Source organism: Sus scrofa, chromosome 3 (genome assembly GCF_000003025.6).
Source record: "Sus scrofa isolate TJ Tabasco breed Duroc chromosome 3, Sscrofa11.1, whole genome shotgun sequence".
Lineage (NCBI taxonomy): Eukaryota > Metazoa > Chordata > Mammalia > Artiodactyla > Suidae > Sus > Sus scrofa.
In genome coordinates this window covers 57,849,922-57,870,997 of record NC_010445.4, presented here as the reverse complement: position 1 = coordinate 57,870,997, position 21,076 = coordinate 57,849,922, and the positions used below count along the sequence as shown (strand labels likewise).

The 21,076-nt window shown below is 47.1% G+C and overlaps 2 protein-coding genes across 4 annotated transcripts in view; one reads left to right on the top strand and one right to left on the bottom strand.

Moving 5' to 3' along the window:
* SMYD1 (SET and MYND domain containing 1) overlaps positions 1 to 4,920 on the top strand; it is a 52,499-nt gene extending 47,579 nt beyond the window's left edge. The window contains exon 9 of one of the 2 annotated variants that reach the window (XM_021085617.1): positions 568 to 4,920. In XM_021085617.1, the coding sequence (XP_020941276.1) occupies positions 568 to 726 (159 nt within the window). In that variant the 3' untranslated portion in view covers positions 727 to 4,920. 2 annotated transcript variants of the gene reach the window in all.
* Positions 16,032 to 20,487, bottom strand: FABP1 (fatty acid binding protein 1). Of its 2 annotated transcripts, NM_001004046.2 has the most exons (4): positions 20,332 to 20,398; positions 18,483 to 18,655; positions 16,716 to 16,808; positions 16,068 to 16,154 (listed from the first exon to the last, which is right to left on the bottom strand). In NM_001004046.2, the coding sequence occupies exons 1-4, from the start codon at positions 20,396 to 20,398 to the stop codon at positions 16,104 to 16,106; spliced, it is 384 nt and encodes a 127-aa protein (NP_001004046.1). In that variant the 3' UTR covers positions 16,068 to 16,103. The 2 variants fall into 2 exon arrangements, 1 of the variants encoding a protein (NP_001004046.1); XR_002342171.1 differs by having other exon boundaries at positions 16,032 to 16,154; positions 16,716 to 18,655; positions 20,332 to 20,487.

The window sequence follows — 21,076 nt, the reverse complement described above, 5'->3', positions numbered from 1 at the left end:
CTTGTCAAGAAAGACAAGCTTTATCGTCTTATTCACTGATGTTACCTCAGCCCCTTAATGAAGCCTGGGCCTTGATGAATGTTTGTTGAGTGAATATGTGGGAGAATGATGATTTTTCTATGTATCACATGCTGTAGTCTTCCCAGCCCACTGTATATGTATGAGGAAACTGATGGATGGTGGGATTAAGTCACTTGCCTAATGTCCCACCACCTTGGTTGGGACTTAAGTGCAGGAACCAGGGTTCAAATCCAGGTCCCCACCTGGCACTTCCTAGGAACAAACACTCTCTGCTGAGAACAGTCCTTCAAGCTGCTGTCTCAGGGGTCTGACTCCCTCTCTCTAACAGATACCAGAGCCAGGTACCAGGACATTAGGCCCCCAGTGTGTGTGGTGTGTGTGTGTGTGTGTGTGTGTCTGGGTCCTCTCAGGGGTTCTGTTGAATCTTGGTGGCTGGGAGCCATTTACCCCATTGCCTGTTGTTTCCAAAAGGGCCAAGGTAGGTCAGCGATCAGCATGCTCTGGGGCGCTTGTGATCACTGCTGACAGTGTACCCTCATCCCACAGGGCATGAGGATGCAGACGGAGATGGAGCTGCGCATGTTCCGCCAGAACGAGTTCATGTATCACAAGATGCGCGAGGCTGCCCTGAACAACCAGCCCATGCAGGTCATGGCCGAGCCCAGCAATGAGCCGGCGCCTGCTCTGTTTCATAAGAAGCAATGAGGACCTGCCTGGTGGGGAAGGGGCGCCGTGGCTTGGGAACTGGGGAGATGTTCTGGAGGGGATGGGTATCTGGGGAGCCCCTTGATGAAGAAGTCAGGGTAACTTGACAAGCTCAACCTTGTTGCTGTGGGAAGGACTGCTCCGTTTCCCTTCATTTCAACTCATTTCAACCCAATTGAACTCTATCCAAACCCAGCCCAGCCCAACTCATCCTACAAATATGTTAGGTGCTAGGGCCTAGGGATAAAGAACCCTAGATGTTGCTGATGAGGCAAAATGTTAGACAATTTAAGCACAGTGTGATAATAGATGCAGTGGAAACTGTATGGAGAGAAAGGGACAGTGATGGGCATGTGTCTGGTGTGTGTAGGGGGATTAGTGGTGGGGGTGTCATGGAGGAGTGACATCTGAGCTAAGGGTGACAGGTGCCTGGAGGCTCAGGTGGCTGTTCATCCATCCATGCAGGTGTCCCAGGGTTTGGCTGACTGGCATGGGTGACATCCAACTTCCTCAGGTGAGCATGGACTTATGAAGAAGGGGCTGTATTTGGGCCTTTAAGGTCCTACTCATAGAACTGAAACATTTTCAGATGGGTAACTATACAGAAAGAGGTGGGGGCTTTGCCCAAACCACTTGAGGTCTCAGGTTTCACTCTAAATTCCGAACATTATTCTGAAACTACTTCCAGAACACAGAGAGAGAGGATCTCCAATCCCACCCTCACTGCCAAGCCTTGTGATTCCTGTGATAAGGGGCTGCTTGGACAATACCTGAGATTTTTACCTGGCCATTGGCCTCCTAGGACAGGAGAAGTCTTTTCAAGGTGAAGTTGAGGGAGACGCTTGGCAACACACCTACCTGATAACCGTGGGTCCAGCGGAATCGGCTTTTGGGTGTTTCCTTTGGTTCCACGTCTCTGGGTGGTCTTTACCCTCTTAGCCTCATCACCAGCCCCCAGTAAATCTCTCTTCTTAGTAATGCATAATTATGACTTCCCTTGCTTAATTTCTCTCATCATCCATGCCCTGGGGACACTGCTTTTCTTACCAGAAGGAATGTCTCACCTGGACTCTGAACACCTAGGTTTGGACTTTTTTGAGGAGAAGGTGACCAACTTGCCCTTATCTCCTGGGAATCTGCTCTGGGCTCCGCCCAAGTGTGAGAGTGTTGGGGGTCAACGAAACCAGTTGTCCCATTGTCCTGTTATATTCTGGGATCCCAAACGTCTCACCAGTGTTTTGGGGGATGCTAGACTAAAGTCCTCTATTTAAGAATGTCACCAAGTCTTCTGTACCATCTGGGGCTACCCTTGACCCCAAAGCTCTAGCTCATGTCTTGAACTCAAGTGACCCCATGAGGCTTCATATTTGCCATCTGTGTCTGCAGTGTTGGTTCCTCCATCCCTACACTTTCATCCTCAGAAGGACTCACTGCCTCCCTCGTAACCTGACCAACAGCTCTGCCAATGTGCCAAAGACTCTGGCCAAAAATGCTGCAAAGGGGCCACCTATTTCAGAATACTCCTACCTTGCATTTGGCTCTTCTTTGAGGATGCCCACTTCTCTACAACTTTCGCAGGGAGACTGACAGTTCTTCCAAGCCCAGGTACTACACATCTAGAGATGGCACCAGCCTTGTCCCAAGACCCCACTGTGCCAGTTCCAATGGTCACTCTTCTCCCCTCCTATAAAGGCTTCCCCAAACCTCTTCCCTTCTGTGTCACTGTCATCTGCCAAGCCACTGGTCACTCCCCGCCTCCAATTCATGGTCTTGTTTTTCTTCCTCTCTTCCTCAAATTTGGTGTCTTCAATGTCCACTTTCACAAACCATGGAAACCTCTTGCTTCATAGAATCTCTATTTACTCAATTCCTGGTGTCTTTCCATTTTCTCCATTAAAACTCCGTCTTGGCTATGCCCAGACACTGTCATCCCCCTAATTTCTCCACTTTTGATGTCTAGCTTTCTGATCATTGCTTCCTACCTGTTCACCTCTCTCCCTTTTCTCCATCCCATGTTACTACATGATATCCTGTGTCCTCTAGTGTGTCACTCTCCTTCTGTCTTCTCTTCCTTCCAGATGAGCAAGGGCATCAGTCTGTCTTCCTTCTTGCCCGTCCTCCCTTTCTGCCCAGCAGAGTTGCTGCCTGGCTTAATTCAGCTGTCTTGTGATCCCTCTGCTGAACCTGGAGGTGATGAGCACGGCCAGGAAAACAGTGCCTCCCAGCACAGGTGGCTCCACAGACTCCTCTCCAACCACAGCTGGCCTTGGGGTGCAGTGCAGATGTGCTTCCTGTGCTCTCATTGGCTCTCCCTTTGCCCAGTAGCTACTTCAGGCCTTTGATCATATCCTTGAGACCCCCGCCTTCAGCAGAACCTCATCTCCTGCTTCATGGAGAGGTCAGCAGCTGGGATTCCCTCAATTTCCACTTCTTGCATTGACGCCCATCACAAATGTCCCCTCTGTCCCTCCCCTCCTCCTCACACCTGGGGAGCAGGAGCCCCATCTCTCCTCCAAAGTATAACTCTTCACCTGTGCTTTGGACCCCACCCCCTCCTAGGTCCTCTAGGCCCCACTTCCCAATATTCCTTCTCACCTTGAATTTCTCACATTGTCCACTGGTTTCTTCAAAGCAGTCAATAGATGGAGTTCCCTGGTGTCCCAGCAGTTAAGGATCTAATGTTGTCACCTTGTCACTCAGGTTGCTGCTGTGGCCTGGTTCAATCCCTGGCACTGGGAACTTCTGCCTGCTGCAGGCTGGGCCAATAATAATAACTTTAAAAAGCAGTCGCTAGAGGAGTTCCCGTCGTGGTGCAGTGGTTAATGAATCTAAGAACCATAAGGTTGCAGGTTTGATCCCTGGCCTTGCTCACTGGGTTAAGGTTCCAGCGTTGCTGTGAGCTGTGGTGTAGGTCTCAGACGCAGCTCGGATCCTGCGTTGTTGTGGCTCTGGCGTAGGCTGGTGGTTACAGCTCCGATTCGACCCCTAGCCTGGGAACCTCCATATGCCACGGGAGCGGCCCTAGAAAAGGCAAAAAAAAAAAAAAAAAGAAAGACAAAAAGCAGTCACTAGACACACTGGGGAATCTTTGATCATAATCACAGCTGGGTTTTTTAAAATCTTTGATTCCCAGTGTTATTACCTGTCATTCTTCACTTTCCATTTCTTCATGAATATACTTCTTCCTGAGTCCACGAACATGGCTCTTCCCAAGACCGAGTCACGTGGGTACTTCTCAGCCCTCGTGTGACTGGGTTTTCTGCCTCAATTGGTGTTGCTGCCCTTAATTGCTGGATACCACAGCCTTGTGATGGTCTTCTGATGGCATTTCTCCCCTGGTCCTGTGTCTCTCCTGCCCCAGAGAAGCCGGCATCTTCTGGAATTGGTTTTATTCATTCTGGTCACTCTAGGTTCATCCTCATCTCCTTCTGCACGCCCTCCCCCATGAGATCCTTTGTTTAATCACAGCCTTGAGACTGGTCTCTTGACCTTGCTCTTCAACTCCAGCCCCACACTCCCTCTTGAACGTTCTGCAGACACATGACACTCGGTATACCCAAAAGGAAGCTCTTTCTTTTTCCTTTCTTCACCCTCCCTCACCTGTTCCTTCTCAGAACCACCCCATCCCCAAGGAGAACACTTGACTTCTGGTCTAGTCTCTTTCTGAGTGTCTACTGCATCCTGGACTTGAGTCAGCCCCACTCACTCACAGGGTCCTGGCGGACTCATGTTTCTCCCACGCCTCTCTTTGTGTTTTGAAACATTCTATCCAAAAGTACCTGAAAGCTGCAAACTTCTGTTCATCTTTCAACGCCCACTTTGGAAATCACCCCTTCTGGGAAGCCTTCACGGAAAGCCTTAGATTCAGCTGGCTGCCTGAGTCTGTCATATTACCCTTGACTCTCCCATCATAATCCTCTCCTCATGGTCTTATAATTGCCCTTTTACTTCTGTCTTCTCCATCAGATTGTGGGCAGAAGATTTGTCCCTTTATTCATCTTTCTATCCCCAGAACCCAGCACGGGTCCTGGAACACAGTAGGTGCTCACTTAACATGTACTGAATAAATGAGTGAATGAACAAGTGAATGAATTTGCTTAGATCAGAGCAGAAAAGACACAAAACTGTGGATCTTAAGTTTTTATGTTATAACAGTCCACAGAGACTATTAAATTTTCCATGTTTCCAGGCAAATAATGTGTGGCTTCTTTCTTTTTGATAATTTATTTAGAGAAGCACTAATAGACTTCCTGTCATGATAGAAATGTACTCTGTGTTGTCCAACACAGCAGCCACTAGCAACATGTGACTATTGAGCGTTTGAGATGTGCCTAGTATGAGCGAGGAACCAAACTTTTAGTAATTAATTTTCAATTAAAATAGCTAGTGTGGCTAGTGGCTGCTGGATTAGACACTGCACTTTTAGAGAATACTTCAGTGTAGTTTTCAAGATTCTGGACACGGATACAAATGGTTTAAGTTCCTATCTCAGCTCTCCTGATATTAGCTAGATGACCTTGGATTGGTCATTCACCCATGACCCAGTTTCCTCATTTCTACTCACCACATGGTGTTTCTATAAGAATTACATTTTTTTTTTTTTTACTGTACCTGTGGCACATGGACAGTCCTGGCCGGGGACCAAACCTGAACCATGGCAGTAACCAGAGCCACTGCCATGACAATGCCAGGTCCTTGACCCACTGAACCACCAGGGAACTCCCAAGAATTAATTTTTTTTAATAGAAGACTTTTGAAACAGTGCCTGGCCCATAACAAGTGCTCCATGAGCATTCCAACCATGCTTCTTTTGGGGTGTCCCTTCTCCAACTAGAAAGTGGAGACTCAAGAAGTGGGACTCAAGAAGTGGGACTCAAGAAGTGGGACTCAAGAAGTGGGACTCAAGAAGTGGGGGACTCAAGAAGTGGGAGACTCAAGAAGTGGGGGAGTTCCTGTTGTGGCAGAGCGGGAACCAATCTGACTAGTATCCATGAGGATATGGGTTTGATCCCTGGCCTCAGTCAGTGGGTCAGGGATCTGGCATTGCTGTAGGTCGCAGAATGCAGCTTGGATCTGGTGTTGCTATGGCTGTGGTATAGGCTGGCAGCTGACCCCAGCCTGGGAACTTCCGTATGCTGTGGGTGCAGCCCTGAAATAGCACGCACACACACACACACACACACACAAAAGTGGTATGCTGTACAGCACAGGGAACTATATCCAATCTCTTGTTATAGAACACGATGGAAGATGGTATGATAAAAATAATGTATATATATATGTGACTGGATCACTATGCCAAATAGCAGAAATTGACACAACACTGTAAATCAACTATACTCTAATAAAAATAAAATTAAACCAAAAAAAAAAAAAAGAAGTGCCTGCTGGAACCAGCTCATGATAGCTGACTACACACATCTCTTCTCATCTCTGCATCCATCAGCATCACCTTGATAGTCCGATATTGGTCATGGTGGGAATACTTACATCATGGTAACCGGTTTAACTTTAGAAGAACACATTCATTTGTAAAGCTTTCACTATGAAAAAGTTTTTACTTCCTAGATGTAGCAGAACTGATAGGTGGAAAGACCATTCAAACCAGACACTATAAAACTCTTAGAGGAAAACATAGGCCAAACACTCTCTGACATAAACGACAGCAACATCGTCTCAGATCCACCTCTTAGAGTAATGACAGTAAAAACAAAAATAAACAAATGGGACCTAATTAAACTTAAATGTTTCTGCACAGCAAAGGAAACCTTAAACAAAATGAAAAGACAACCCACAAAGTGGGAGAAAATATTTGCAAATGAATCGACCGACAAGGGATTAATCTCCAAAATTTATAAATACCTTCTGCAGCTCAATACCAAAAAAACAAACAACCCCATCAAAAAATGGGCAGAGGATCTAAATAGACAATTCTCCAAAGAAGACATACAGATGGCCAAAACACACATGAAAAGATGTTCAACATCACTCTTTATTAGAGAAATGTAAATCAAAACCACTATGAGGTACCACCATACACCAGCCATAATGGCCATCATCAAAAAGTCTACAAATAGTAAGTGCTAGAGAGGGTGTGGAGAAAAAGAAACCCTAGTACACTGTTGGTGGGATTGTAAATTGGTGCAACCACTGTGGAAAACAGTATGGAGATTCCTCAGAAAACTAAACAGAGAACTATCATGTGATCCAGCAATCCCACTCCTGGGCATCTATCCAGAGAAAACCATGACTCGCAAAGATACATGTACTCCAATGTTCATTGCAGCACTATTTTCAATAGCCAAGACATGGAAACAACCTAAATGTCCATCAACAGAGGAGTGGATCAAGAAATGTGGTACATATACACAATGGAATATTACTCAGCCATTAAAAGGAATGAAATACTGGCATTTTTAGCAACATGGACGGATCTAGAAATTATCATGCTAAGTGAAGTCAGCCATACAATGAGACACCAACATCAGTGCTTTCACTGATATGTGGAATCTGAAAAAAGGACACAATGAGCTTCTTTGCAGAACAGATACTGACTTACAGACTTTGAAAAACTTATGGTTTCCAAAGGAGACAGTTTGGGGGTGAGGGGATGCGCTGGGGTTGTAGGATGGAAATCCTATAAAATTGGATTGTGATGATCATTGTACAACTATAAATGTAATAAATTCATTAAGTAATAAAAAAAGAAATTAAAAATAAGACCATTCAAGAAATCTTTTCTTCTACTGGAGTGAACCTTGCATTCTGAAGCCTGTATCCCACAAGGCTACGCCAAACGCATCTAAGACCTCTGATGACTACCCTTCAGACTGAGCCATTTGTCCACTGCCCAACCAATGTCTCAACAGATGTGTGTAGGAAAGGCCAGATACAGCCATGCCTTGGGAAAATTGCTTGGGGCTTTTTTCTCTAAAGGATGCAGAAGGGAATCAACATAGTTGGGGCACAACACAGCACAGCACAACAGAGAGAAGGGCAATGTTTCTGAAGGCCATGTGCAAGCTCCTGGACCAAGGGATGCACCGTGGTGGAATTTGACACCCCATGCATGAAGGTAAACAGCACTTCTGGAAGCTCCCTCGCCCCCTCCTGGCCCAACATAGCATACTGATAACCCAGTCTCAGGTCAGAGTACCTCCTCAATCTCATGGAAACCCACCACGGAGCATCACCACAGGCCACCCTCTGGGTCCACAAACCCTAGCAGGAATTTGGTTCTCTTCATTGTCCTCAGTTCACATGGCCTGGTCTGAGAAGAGTGTGGTCTAGTGCCATAGTTGTCCTGATGGCTTTAAGAGTTGTGTTTGTTGCCTGTTGTGGCTGTAACAAATTGCCACACACATAGTGACTTAAAACAACACAGATTTATTATGGTATGGTTCTGGAGGTTGGAAGTCCAAAATGGGTCTCACTGGGCTAAAATTGAGCCATCAGCAGAGCTAGGTTCCTTCTGAGGCCCTCAGGGAAGACTGTCTCTTCTTTTCCAGCTTTTGAAGCCTTCTTCTAAAACACCAACCTTCCTTGATGTGTGACTCCAAGTCAGCAGTATGTCACTTCTCTGACTCTCCTGCCTTCCTCCTCTACTTACGAGGACGCTTGTGATTCCATTGGGCTCACTGGGAGAATCCCGGAGAATCTCCTTCCTTCCTTCCTTCCTTCCTTCCTTCCTTCCTTCCTTCCTTCCTTCCTCCCTTCCTTCCTTCCCTCCCTTCCTTCCTTCCTTCCCTCCCTCCTCCCTTCCTTCTTGTCTCTTTAGGGCCACACCTGCAGCATATGAAATTTCCCAGGCTAGAGGTTGAATAGGAGCTACAGCTGCCAGCCTACAACACAGCCACAGCAATGCCAGATCTGAGCTGTGTCTGCAACCTATACCACAGCTCACGGCAATGCCAGATCCTTAACCCACTGAGTGAGGCCAGGGATGGAACTCACATCCTCATGGAGACTAGTCAGTTTCTTAACCTGCTGAGTCACAATGGGAACTCTGAATCTCCCAATTTCACCTTAATCACATCTGCAATTTCACCTTAATCACATCTGCAAACCCCATTGTGCCAGGTAAGGTATCGTCTTCATAGGTCTGGGGGGCCATCATCTGCCTGCCTCAGCAGTCCTGCCATCAAGCCCTGAGACTGGTCATGCAGGCACAGCTGTACGTCTCTGAGCAGAAGACTTGGGATTTGAATCCTCTGGGCTCCAGGAGAACGAAACTTCCTTCCCATCCATCACATGGACAGCCATGTCCAACCTGCCTTCTTTCTTGTCCTCATTCACCAAGGCAGGCTTTGTCAGTTCTCACTTCTCAGATCACAGCCCTAATCACAAACCTCAGATCTCACTGCTTCTCTTCTCCTCACCTGTCCTGGCAGGTGTGGTGTGTGTGGATTCCCTTTGTAGACCCAGCATCTTCTTGGGTAAAGCAAAGAGCTGGAGAAGTGCAGGGCACTACAGTTTGAAGCAGTAGATAGAATTCCAGCGATGTGGATGTGGTTTGTGTCCTTCCGTGGCACTTACATTTGTACTTGATTCACCGTCTCTCTCTTTTGAGTATCTGTTTCTTCAGGAGAAGGTTTCTGCCTTACTCAAGATGGTAGGTGTTCAGGTGCTTCTTACTCAACTTGTTTATCCCTGACCTCATCATTTCTCTCCAGGTCACCAACCACCTGTTCCCCAAGATCTGGGACTATTTTCTTAGACGTTTCCCTATAATGGGTTTCAGTAGCTTGTCTTCAGACAACATCTCCCAATTCTGATAACAAGACCAACTCTTCCTCCAGAGATGGACAGCCTTCTTTTTCTCTTCTCTTTTTTTGGCTGCACCCATGGCATGTGGAAGTCCCTGGCCCAGGGACTGAACTCTCGCCACAGCAGTGACCTGAGCCACAGTAGTGGCAATGCTGGATCTTTGACCCACTGAGCCACCAGGTAACTCAGAGAGACCCTCCTCTGCACCATAGGTTCTTGGGGGCTACTTTGGACAGGTTGGCTCAGGACCTAGGTTGAACCTATGATGGGCATTTCCCAACCCACAGTGGTACCCTGGTAAATATTTAAAAACAATGTTGAGAGGAGTCTTGATTGATAACATTTGCTGATTTTCATGGTGTAAATATGCCCACCATGACCAATGTCAAGCTCCCAAGCTGTATGTTGAGTCAGGAGCTGGTCATCCTGCCTCTGGCACAGCACCAATGGGACCCAGGCCAGGCAATCAGACCCTTGCTGGAGTGCTTCCGAATTGGAGGAGTCTCTGCTGTTCTCTGAGAATGTAAGCTCTTGGTTTGTGACCTTGGGGATGCTGGCAGACTCATGCTGACTAGAAAGTTCTAGGAGAATCTAGCTGGTACTGAAAGGGAAAAAAGGAGTTGACGAGAGAGAGGAGTGTTGATGACATGGTTGTAAGGCTTTGGATCCACTCACACTGTTGCATATGGAGCTTCCATTAAATTCTCATCAAGAGAACCTTTTGAGTGAGGCTTATTTCCTATTGACACATCCCAGACATATATCTTTCTTTTTTTTTTCAGATTGAAGGATAGTTGATGTATAAGATTATATAAGTTACAGGGGTTCCATATAGTGATCACAATATTTAAGGGTTATACTCCATTTATACTTACTATAAAATATTGGCTATATGCCCCATGCTGTACAGTATACTCCTGTAGCTTTTTTTTTTTCTTTTTTTGTTTGTACCTGTGGCATATGGTCAGGGATCAAATCTGAGGTACAGCTGCAACCTACGCCACAGCTGTCACAATGCAGGATCCTTAACCCACTATGCTGGGCTGGGGAATGAACCGGCACTGCTGCAGAGACAACACTGGATCCTTAACGTCTATACTACAGCGGGAACACCCCTTGTATTTTATTTTATATGTAATAGTTTGTACTTTTTACTTCTCTCTCCTGTCTTGTCCCCTCCCCACCGGTAACCACTAGTTTGTTCTCTGTATCTGCGAGTCTCCTTTTTTGTCATATTCATAGTTTGTTGCATTTTTTAGATTACATATATAAATGACATTATACAGCATTTCCCTGACATGCATCTTTCTAATCACTTCTCACATCCAGTCACTTAGAGCACATTGACCCCAATGCCTATATGCTCTTGAGCCTTTTCACTTTTCCATTTTCACGGGACTGCCTTGGTTCAGGCCCCCGGCATCTCTCGCCTGGACCAGGGTCTCTCTTCATGGTCTCTCTGTATTCGGCCTTGACCTTCTCGTTGACCCTTGGCACCATGGCCACAATAATTTTCCTACAATGCATTTAGTATAGTGTTACTCTTGTAGCTGCAAACCCTTCAGTGATTTCCCCACTGTCTCCAGGGTCAAGTCTAAACTCCTTGCCAGCAAATTCATGGCAGAGACTCTGTGCCCTTGTCCATCTCGTCCCTTGCCAAGCACTTCTTTATACCACAGCCCCTCTGCCAGGCAAAGGATGCTTTGAGAGTCTGCTGAAATGTCACCTCCACTGAGACATTTTTCCAAGGCAGGCAGGGTCTAGAGCTTATACTAATCAGTGCTGCGGCACAGATCATACTGTCGCCATATGGATTATGGATTGATCTCTGGCTGGACAGCAAATCTCTCAGGAATTCATTGTCTCCTCAGAGCTTAGCGGTGCCCAGCCCTGATCTGGCTGAATGAATCTAGGTTGCAGACAGGATACGCGTAATTCCTCATCTCTGTGTTTTTCTGGGAAGAAACACTAGAAAATCATGGGATGGTCCGCAGGCCAAATTTTTTAAAAGTCACTTTTCTTTATTCAATCTGTTGAAAAAAACAAGCAACAACCTCAGAAATGTCTACTTTTGTATGGATAGAGACATCCAAACTAGTTCTTTACAAATCGATTGGCTGTCACAGGGAAAGAGGGCTCTCCGACACTGGGCTGCTCACAGGACAGGTGAAGAGAAGGGGGAGAGGTCAGGAGGGACCCGGGGTCAAGGTAAAAATAGCTGATCGATCAACAGCCCTTTATTCAAACAGGCTTTGGACCCAAAGTTCTCAGGGCACCTCTGCAAGTCCAAATGCAGCCTCTAAAATGAGACCTCCTTTTCAGGCAAAAACACGCAAACATTCCCCTCCTAAATCCAGAGCTGTTTCTGAGGAGGAGGAGACATGGGGCATTTTATCATCTCCTAGAGGCTGTGCTAAGACGACCTTGTTTCTAACACTTTCCTCCTCCCGTGGCTTCAGAGTCAAAGGAACTCTCTTCTGCCATTTGTCAGCTCCGTGGTGCTAAGCGGACCTTGATCCCTTCCCGGGCCTCTTCGTCTGCTCCCAGTTTCCCACTTTCTCTGGGCAGTAACAGAGCTTCTGCTAACAGTCTAAATGTTCAACCCAATGCTGTTCCCTAGGAATCCAAGTGGCAATGGTGACATGTCTCGTTTGCATGGCACTGGCATCATTTTGCATCATCATTCTTTTTACATTTTGCTGGTTTGATTTGAAAAATGATAGCTCATCTTACATCCCTCCTCTGTGATTACTATGAGACCAAGCACATTTCATATTGTGAATTCCCTGTAAATGTCCTCAACCCACTTTTCCATTGACTTGTTGGTCTTCTTCTTGTTTTGGGGGATGTTTTTCTATTCTGTCTATTAACCTCTGTTATGTAAGCCGCAAATATTTTCTCCCAAGTTCTTGCTTTTTTCGGGAAACTGTGTTTTACAGTATCTTTTTTTCATATAAACGTTATTATTTTAATGTAAACTTTATTTATTATTATTGTTATTTTTTTCATGGCTGCCCTGAGGCGTATGGAGTTCCTGCGCCAGGGATCATATTAGAGCCACAGGTGCGACCTAAGCCGTACCTGCGGAAATCCTGGGTCCTTAACCCACTATGCTGGGCCAGGTATAGAACCTGCATCGTCGTTGCACTACAGCAGGAACTCCTATTTTAAAATTTTTATTTATTTTATTTTTATTAGAGCATATCTGATTTACAGTTTCTGCTGTACAGCATAGTGACCCAGTCAGATCATACAAACTTTTAATTTTATACAGCAGTAAAATGAATTAGAATGAATTTCCTTTCATGGATGTTGCACCTTGTTTAAGAAGTTCTTCTATACTTAAAGCTATTTATCATCAAATCTATTTCTAATATTTCACATTTACTCATTTAGCTCTTTTGTTCCTCTGGAATTTATTTTTGTGAATGGCTATATTGTAGTGTTCTATTGGCTGTATTTTTCCTAGTATCTCCCAACTCTGAGTTCTTACTAAAGCTCTGAAGCTCTTTCCTTAAGTCTGTCTTAGTTCCTGAAATAACTGTTTCCCCCTTTTTTCCCCCCAAAGTCCTGTTCCATTTGGGAGAAGGAGGACTGATGTATAGAGAAAACTCTAGCACAAGGCAGAAAGAACTTCATCCAATAGACTGTGCAGATAGAACGCCAGAGAGAGGCATTCAGAGAGAGTACATTCAGCTGTGCAATTTAGGAGGTGGCACTTAAATTATGAGTGACAGACTGTTGAGCTTGGTTGGATGTATATTATAGGAAGGGTGTGAAGCTAGATAAGGTGGGACTGGCTCTGATGGAGCAAATGTTAGCCACCTATGGTCCAGGAGTCTGATCCGGTTGCCACCTGTTCTAAGTGGTATGCAGGCTATGAATAGTTTTCCATGTTTAAATGGTTGGAAAAAGTCAAAAGAAGAATACTATTTGATGACATATGAAAAAGATATGACATTCACGTTGCACTGTCAATAAATAGAGTTTTATGGGAAGACAGCCACATCATCTATTTGGGTATTACCTGTGGTGGGCTTTGATGCTGCAATAGCAGATTGGGGAATTGTGGCAGAGACTGGATAGCCCACACAAGTGAAAATATTTATTCTCTGGGTTTTTACAGAAGAAGTTTACTGACTTCTGTTACAAAGAGTTGAATGCCTTCTTAGTGGTTTGATTCTTATGTGTGAGGTGATGGAATGGGACACATTTTATTATTTATTTATTTTGAAGCATGGTTCATTTACAGCATTGTGTTAATTTTTGCCGTATAGCAAATTCAGTAATACATGTACATATGCTCTTTTTAAAAGAATATTGTTTTCCATTATGGTTTATCATTGGACATTGAATATAGCTCACTCTGCTATGCAGTAGGACCTTGTTTATCCCCCGGGGGGAATAAGAGCTGACATTCGCTCATCCCAGCCTCCCACTCTGTCCCTCCCCCAACCCCCTCCCTGTTGGCAGCCACAGTCTGTTCTCCCTGCAGGACACACTATGATCAATGTTGTTTGTTGGGAAGAAGATGGTTAGTGGGCTGGAGGTTCCAAGGTAAGAGAGAGAGAAAGGCAGGGGGATGGTACAGTGGCTGATGAAACAATCCAAAGGAACAAGCAATGGGGTTTCAATCCCAGAAGAGGGAAGAGAGGAGGTGGGAAAAATGACAGAGTCATTCATTCATTTAGGCATCTTTGCTGCGAGTTTTTTGCGGGCAGGGCAGTGTTTTATTTATTTGTTTGTTTGTTTATTTATTTATTTAATGGCTGCCCCTGTGGCATATGGAAGTTCCTGGGCTAGGGGTTGAATCAGAACTGCAGCTGAGGCGTACACCACAGCCACAGCAACACTGTATCTGAGCCACATCTGTGACTTATACCGTACCTTGTGGCAAGAGGCCAGGGCTCGAGCCTGCATCTTCACAGACACTATGTTGGTTCTTAATGCCCTGAGGCACAACGGGAATTCTCTGGGCATGGGCACCGTTCTAAGACCTGAGAGAGAGAGAAGGTGAAATGCTTGAGCTGGGCAGCCCTTTGGATCTGGGAAATGAGCCCTGTATTTGTTTGCTAGGGATGTCACAACCAAGTTCCACACAGACTGGGTAGTTCAAACAACAGAAATGTATTGTCTCGGATTCTGGAGGTCAGATGTCTGAGACCAAGCAGACAGGGCCATGCTCCCTCTGAAGGAGGCAGGGAAGGGTCTGCCCCAGGGCTCTCTCCTGGCTTCCACCAGCTCCTTGGCTTGTGGTCTTATGACTCCATTCTCCAGATGGTGAACTCCCTGTGTGCATGTCTCTGTGTCCATACATTTCTCTGTTTTCTAAGACCACCGGCCACATTGGATTAGGGGCCCACCCTACTCCAGTATGACCTCATTTTAACTTCACTAGTTACATCTGCAATGACTCTGAATAAGGTCACAATCCAAAGTAGTGAAGGTTAGGACTTTGACATGTGAGTTTTGGGGAGATGCAGTTCAGCCCATAGCAACTCCCAGAGCCCAGCACAAAGTGCTGTTTGGAGAAATCCTTCTTCTCCCACCTTTGGCCTCTGTCCACAGTATGGAAGTCTGTGGGCTCTGCACATGGGTTGGAAGAAGAATTTCTGGATTCAGATAGGGTGAAAAGAAAGAACAGTTTATTGAGAATAGAAATGCTGCAAGTATAGCAGGATGACTTCCTGTCAATCAGGGAGAACCAACGCCAAGCATGTGGTCATGTCTGTTTGTATAACCCAGGGAGAGGAGAGGTCTGACACACCCACTGACCTGCTGACTGGTTGGGGAAAGAGGGGTCTTACAATACACTTGCTGCTTACCTGCGGGGTGGGGGGGGGGGTTCAAGGGCCCTATAGGGGCAGGATGAGGAGTGGGCCACATACCTTTCCTAGTAGGGGTAGGAAGGAGTGGGACAAGTTGCTCAAGGTGGGAGGGTGCATTACAATGAGATGGGTGGGGCGATGATAAGAGCCTGGTAATTCTTGTCTTGGCCAGAGGCTTTGTGTTCCATCCCCTTGAAGGGGCCTTGAAGTTCAACATGGGGGGGAATTTCCAGCCAAGCTTCCTCTGTCCACTTCTGGCACCTTCTGCTAAGCTCCCCTACCAGCTCTCCTCTAGGAAAGAGACTTGTTCATTTGGTGGGTCAGTGCCTGTTCTTTTTGTTCATGTCCCCTGGAGAATGGGGTCACTGTGAGCATAGCTCCCCTTTGCCTGTCTAGTGTTCCTACTCCCCCCGCCCCCTCTTGCCCGGGAGTGACCCAACACACAGCACACCCTCTTGCTCCAGCTCCCTGCCATGTGCCTGACCGGCAAAGGTCATTCCACAGCTACTCTACAGACACACCCAGCCACATCATGTGTTCTTCATAGGGTCACCCAATGGACAGCCTGGGATCTGCTTTCAAGACGAGAATCACCCTTCAGACCTGACCCAGCAGGATGGAACATGCAGATCAACAAGGTTCACAAAAATAGAGGTGATAGGTGCTCAATAAATAGCACCATCAATGAAAAGCCATCATGAAGAAAAGACATCTTTTTGAAAAAGAAAGTTCACTTTATTGCATTAATTTTACATGATATAAGACTATGAAATGCGGACTTGTCTAAATTCTCTTGCTGATTCTCTTGAAGACAATGTCACCCAGTGTCATGGTCTGAAAGAAAAGAAATCATGAAACGTTCACCTGAGGTTGAATTGTAAAGGAAAATTAAGCCCCTCATATGCTAACACACAGTAAGTAGTGCATAATTTGCCTCCCAAAGCTGCGAAGACTATGGAAACATTAGATGCATTGGATGCATAGATTTTGGAGGTTTTTTCCATTATTTAAAAAAAAAATTTAGTTGATTTATAAAGTTTTGGAGTTTTTGAAGGATGCTCCTTTATCCCCCAGCCCCTCTCTCCTGCTGATCCTCTGGAATAAGACTGTGGCAATGATGAGGGAGTAGTGTCATCAGAGTAAAAAAGCAGCCTCTTAACCTCAACAGCAATGAAATGGAAAGGAAAGATCTATGTTTGACCCCTGATTCTGTAACTCATTAGCTGGATGACCTTGGACAAGTCAACTTGCCAATGAAATCCCCCATCCTGCCTCCCACGCAAGAGATGGGAGGCTTAGGAGCCATGGGCATATCAAAGGACATTGGCTTCCCTCACGTTCACCCCACCCCCCACCCCCAGCGCTAGGAGTCACAAGCTCTGGGCACCAACTTACACTGGTGATTATGTCACCGTTGAGTTCAGTCACAGACTTGATGCCTTTGAAAGTTGTCACCAGTTTATTGTCACCTTCCAACTGAACCACTGTCTGCAGGGGATAGAAGAAAGGAACTGTGAGGAAGGGTCTGCAAGAGGGTAAACCTCTTACCAGTGAGGTTGGCTTCCCTGTGTAGGTCTCTGATGATGGCAACCAAACCTCTCGGCTTTGTGTGACATGGCCCCTCCCTGTGCTCTGGCTCTGAATAGAAATGAGGGGCCTTAAGAACTAAAGAAAATCTGGAGTTCCCATTGTGGCGCAGCTGGAACGAACCCCACTAGTATCCATAAGGATATGAGTTCAATTCCTGACCTCGCTCAGTGGGTGTGGCTGTGGTGTAGGCCAGCAGCTACAGTTCCAATGTGACCCCTAGCCTGGGAACTTCCATATGACATGGGTACAGCACTAAAAAAAAAAAAATAATAATAATAATAATAAAGAACTAAAGAAAATGGCGGTGGTTCCTTTGTCAGGCTTTTCATTTATGGGATGTGATCTAGGTATCCACATAGGACCGCTAAGTGGTCTCAAAAGCAAACATTAGAATAAACTCTAGTAACCTTGCAATTCTCCAAGCAAATGGAGGGAGGGAGTAGCAAAATTCAAAATACTGGCCAGCTGGGAGGACACATATTTTTGGTTGGTATGAATTATTCATTCCACCATCTTTATCTTTCCTTATTGTGGTCTCTTATTCATGCACCCAGCAAGAGATAACGGAAACCCAGCAGGGAGAAGACACTGGCCAAGTTTAAAGCTTTGCCTCCATAAAGGGCCATTGGAAAAGGCCTGTGGTAAAACCCATCATGGCCTGCCCCTTACTGTGGGCGTGGAAGAAAATGTCCCTCCTAAAATGCATCACCGATTTCTTGACCTGTAATGTTCTGTCTGGGGAAGCAGAAACCAAGAGCAGAAATCAGAAGGGGTAAAAGACCAACCCTCTGAGCCCAGTGCACAAAGCTATCTTGGGGAGGTGGGGAGTGAGCATGGCGCCTCTGTGGCCCTGGGGACGCTAAGGTGGGGATGGGGGGGTTTGGAGGGAAGAAGAGAGACCCTTCGGGAGGGGCACCCCCCTGCCTGGAACTCCCTGCCACCACCTGTATGTTCTCATTGCACACCTTAGCCACACCCAGCTGTCCTCAAACACCTTAGCCACAGCCCAGCGGAGGTATGCTGCCCAGCCCACTGCCTTAGTGCTGGGAAGGGTGACTGTGCCCATTTCATAGATGAGAAAGCAAAGGCCAGGAGCTCAGGTACCACCCCGGAAGGCTGGGGCCTTGGTCCTCTGGTGTTGCCATCACCTCCTCCAGGAAGTCTCTCCCCATGGCCACCAGCTCTAGGCTCAGCAAAAGCCAGTTTCCTTGGGCTCAAGGAGGACCTCGGGCTCTGTTTGGGTTTTTGCACTGACTCCCACTTGCCAGTTGCTGTGCCTGGGAGAGCCTGCATCTTAGGCTCCTGCTCTGGGCCGGTTCCCCACATGTTCCACATGGGAGAGCTCCAGCCATGGCTCCTCAGTCCAGGAAACGGGAGCTTCCCTAAGACCTTCCTCCTTAAGAACTGCTTCTGTCTCTCTGCCTCTCACCACACAGTGGGTTCAGAGATAGGGATCCATCCCCATGGGGATTGCGAGGTGGGAGCCTTGAGGGAGGAAGCCCTGGGGCTAAGCTCCAGGGACAGTTCTGGAAGCAGAGGGTGCCCTGAGGTGGGGGAGGGAGCCCCTCCTACCTTGACCTTCTCCCCAGTCAGGGTCTCCATCTCACACTCCTCTCCCAAGGTGAACTCATTCTGGACGACCTTGGACCCGGTAGTGATGGTCAACTTGAAGTGCTTCCCATTCTGCACGATTTCCGATGTCCCCTTGATGTCCTTCCCCTTCTGGATGAGTTCGTCGGGCAGACCTGATGAAAGGCATTGGAGGCTGAGGGGCGGGCAGGTGTGGGAACTGCAAGGCGGGAGACGATCACCAGGGAAACTCCAAGGAGTGGGGAGGGGGCAGGGGAGGGGAGATGCTGTGCTTCCCTGTGGCCTCTGCACTTCCTGGAGTCCTGTGGGCAGGACTTTCTCCTCTGAAAGGGAAGGTCAGTGGCCTGGCTTGGCCTGACCTTGAAAGCCTACCATCCTGCCTGTTGGTTTATAAAAACCCACATGCTGCTGTCCTGAAGAAGCTTTTCTCTGCTGAGCACCTGGTTCTCGCTCGCTCTCCTTTAAGTCCCAGGAATCTGTTGCCCAGATGCAGACTTTTACGATTTCGGTGCATGTCTAAGCTGTTGCATGAATTGAGGTGCATGAAAGCCACGTGCACTGATGGCGGTGGGGAGGGTTGGCAGCCCAGGCGAGTGCTGCCAGGCACAGAGCAGGGGAGTGACTTGCCCTGCCACCGAAGCACCCAGCTCTCAGCGGGCCTCCTCTCTCTGCCTTTCTGTCTTCCTCATCCTCTCCCTCTCAGCATCCTTCCTTGTCTCACTGCCCCTTTGCTCTTTCTATCTGGCGTGCACTCCCCTCCTCCAACCACGTGGCAGATAGCTGCCCATCTTCCAAGGTTCAGCCAAGCCCGCCTTCCCTGCCAGCCGGCCTCCCTCGTCCTCCTGTAAGTGACTCTGGGTGGGCTCCGGGGATTTAAAATGGGGTCTCTGGGAACTAGTGCCTGCTTCCCATCCCACCTTGGTTTAGGATGACGACCTATGTGACCTCGGTTGGGATTTCTTGACCTTTCTAGGCCTTGCTTGACCCAACTGTGAAATGGGAAGAATAATAGTACTCCACTGGTTGTTTGGCCAGGAGTCCGCAGAATGTTGCCTCCAAAGGGTTTAACACAGTGCCAGGTGCTGAGTCACCTAGTCAGTGGTTACCACACCTTAGGAGATACTTTGTTACATTTATTTCTTCCCTGTTGCATTTATTTCTTCCCTTTTTCTCTTTCTAAATTGGGACCTTGAAAATGTGGCTTGTTGTTTGTTGTCTGTCTCCGCGGTGTCTGCCCAGCACGGGGCTCAGCTGAGCATTGGGGCTGCCCTTGAATCCATGTGTGTCAAAAGAATGAGGAGTTCCCATTGTGGCGCAGCAGAAATGAATCCGACTAGGAACCATGAGGTTGAGGGTTCCATCCCTGGCCTCCCTCAGTGGGTTAAGGATCCGGTGTTGCCGAGAGCTGTGGTGTAGGTTGCAGGTGTGGCTCGGAACTAGTGTTGCCGTGGCTGTAGCGTAGGCCAGCAGCTATAGCTCTGATTAGACCCCTAGCTTGGGAACCTCCATATGCTGTGGGTGCAAACCTAAAAAGACAAAAGACAAAGAAAGAAAGAAGAAAAAAAAAAGAATGAACAAACACGAGTGAATGAATGGGGTCACACAATGAGATACCAGCACAGGTGGCGTTCATCCAGATCAGACCCTAGTTCAGTGCTCTTTGCACTGGCCTGTGGCCTGGCCTTGTCCAGGGAGGAATAGCATGAGCTGAGAAAGTAACGGGAAGCACAGGGACCCCAGTCCTCCCAACCCAACATCGAGACCCTGCCCGACCACCACCTGCCGGGCCAGACCCCCGTTGGCGTGACCCCAGCCTTGGCCCAGCACTCACCGACTGCCTTCATGAAGGCCTCAAAGTTTTCCTGGCTCTGTACTTGGTATTTGCCGGAGAAGTTCATGGTGGCAATGAGGCTACTCCCACAGCTGATCAAGCAGCTCTGCTGGCCAGGCTGCCACTGTGGGCTCATTTATAGGGGGCTCCTTCCCCTTTGAATGTGGGTCAAGGTCAGCAGCTGTCAACTCCTTTATGGCCAGGTTCAAACATTAACTCCCAAGAGCAATGGTCAGTGATAAGATGGGCACAGTAGTGGCTGGCTCCGATTCAGCAAACATGGATGGGTGTCAATCAAGTGCAAAGCTCTAGGGCCCTGCAGCCTTTAAGGAGCTGCTCTCCCACGAACCGAGGGTGTGGGTATGTGTACGCATTCATGCCTCTACACACATACACACATATGTGCCTGCCTGCATGTGAATATGTGTGCTGTCCATATATACATGTAGACAGCTCTGTGTGTGTGGATCTAGATCTAGACACACAGAAAAATACCAAAGAATCCCTTTAATCACAAAACTTCCCCTTAGCTCCAAATCCTATGCTCTCCTCCCATCTTTATCATCAGACTAACCTAATTTTCACAAAGTCGTCATCAGCCCCTAGAGCTGTTTTGTATTCTGGGAATGCCGTGGGCCACTTCCACCGTACAAATCAGTTCTTTTGAAAGTGGTAAAGGGTTTATTTATTTATTTGTTTACTCATTTATTTATTTGTTTGTTTACTTTCGGCCACATCTGCAGCA

Excerpts from the sequence above, each read along its gene's own strand:
- FABP1 (NM_001004046.2), bottom strand. The coding sequence starts at position 20,398 with ATGAACTTCTCCGGCAAATACCAAGTACAGAGCCAGGAAAACTTTGAG. Across the intron at positions 18,656-20,331 it reads GGCCTTCATGAAGGCAGTCG|GTCTGCCCGACGAACTCATC; the intron begins GTGAGTGCTGGG and ends GCCTTTCATCAG. Across the intron at positions 16,809-18,482 it reads TGACTGGGGAGAAGGTCAAG|ACAGTGGTTCAGTTGGAAGG; the intron begins GTAGGAGGGGCT and ends TATCCCCTGCAG.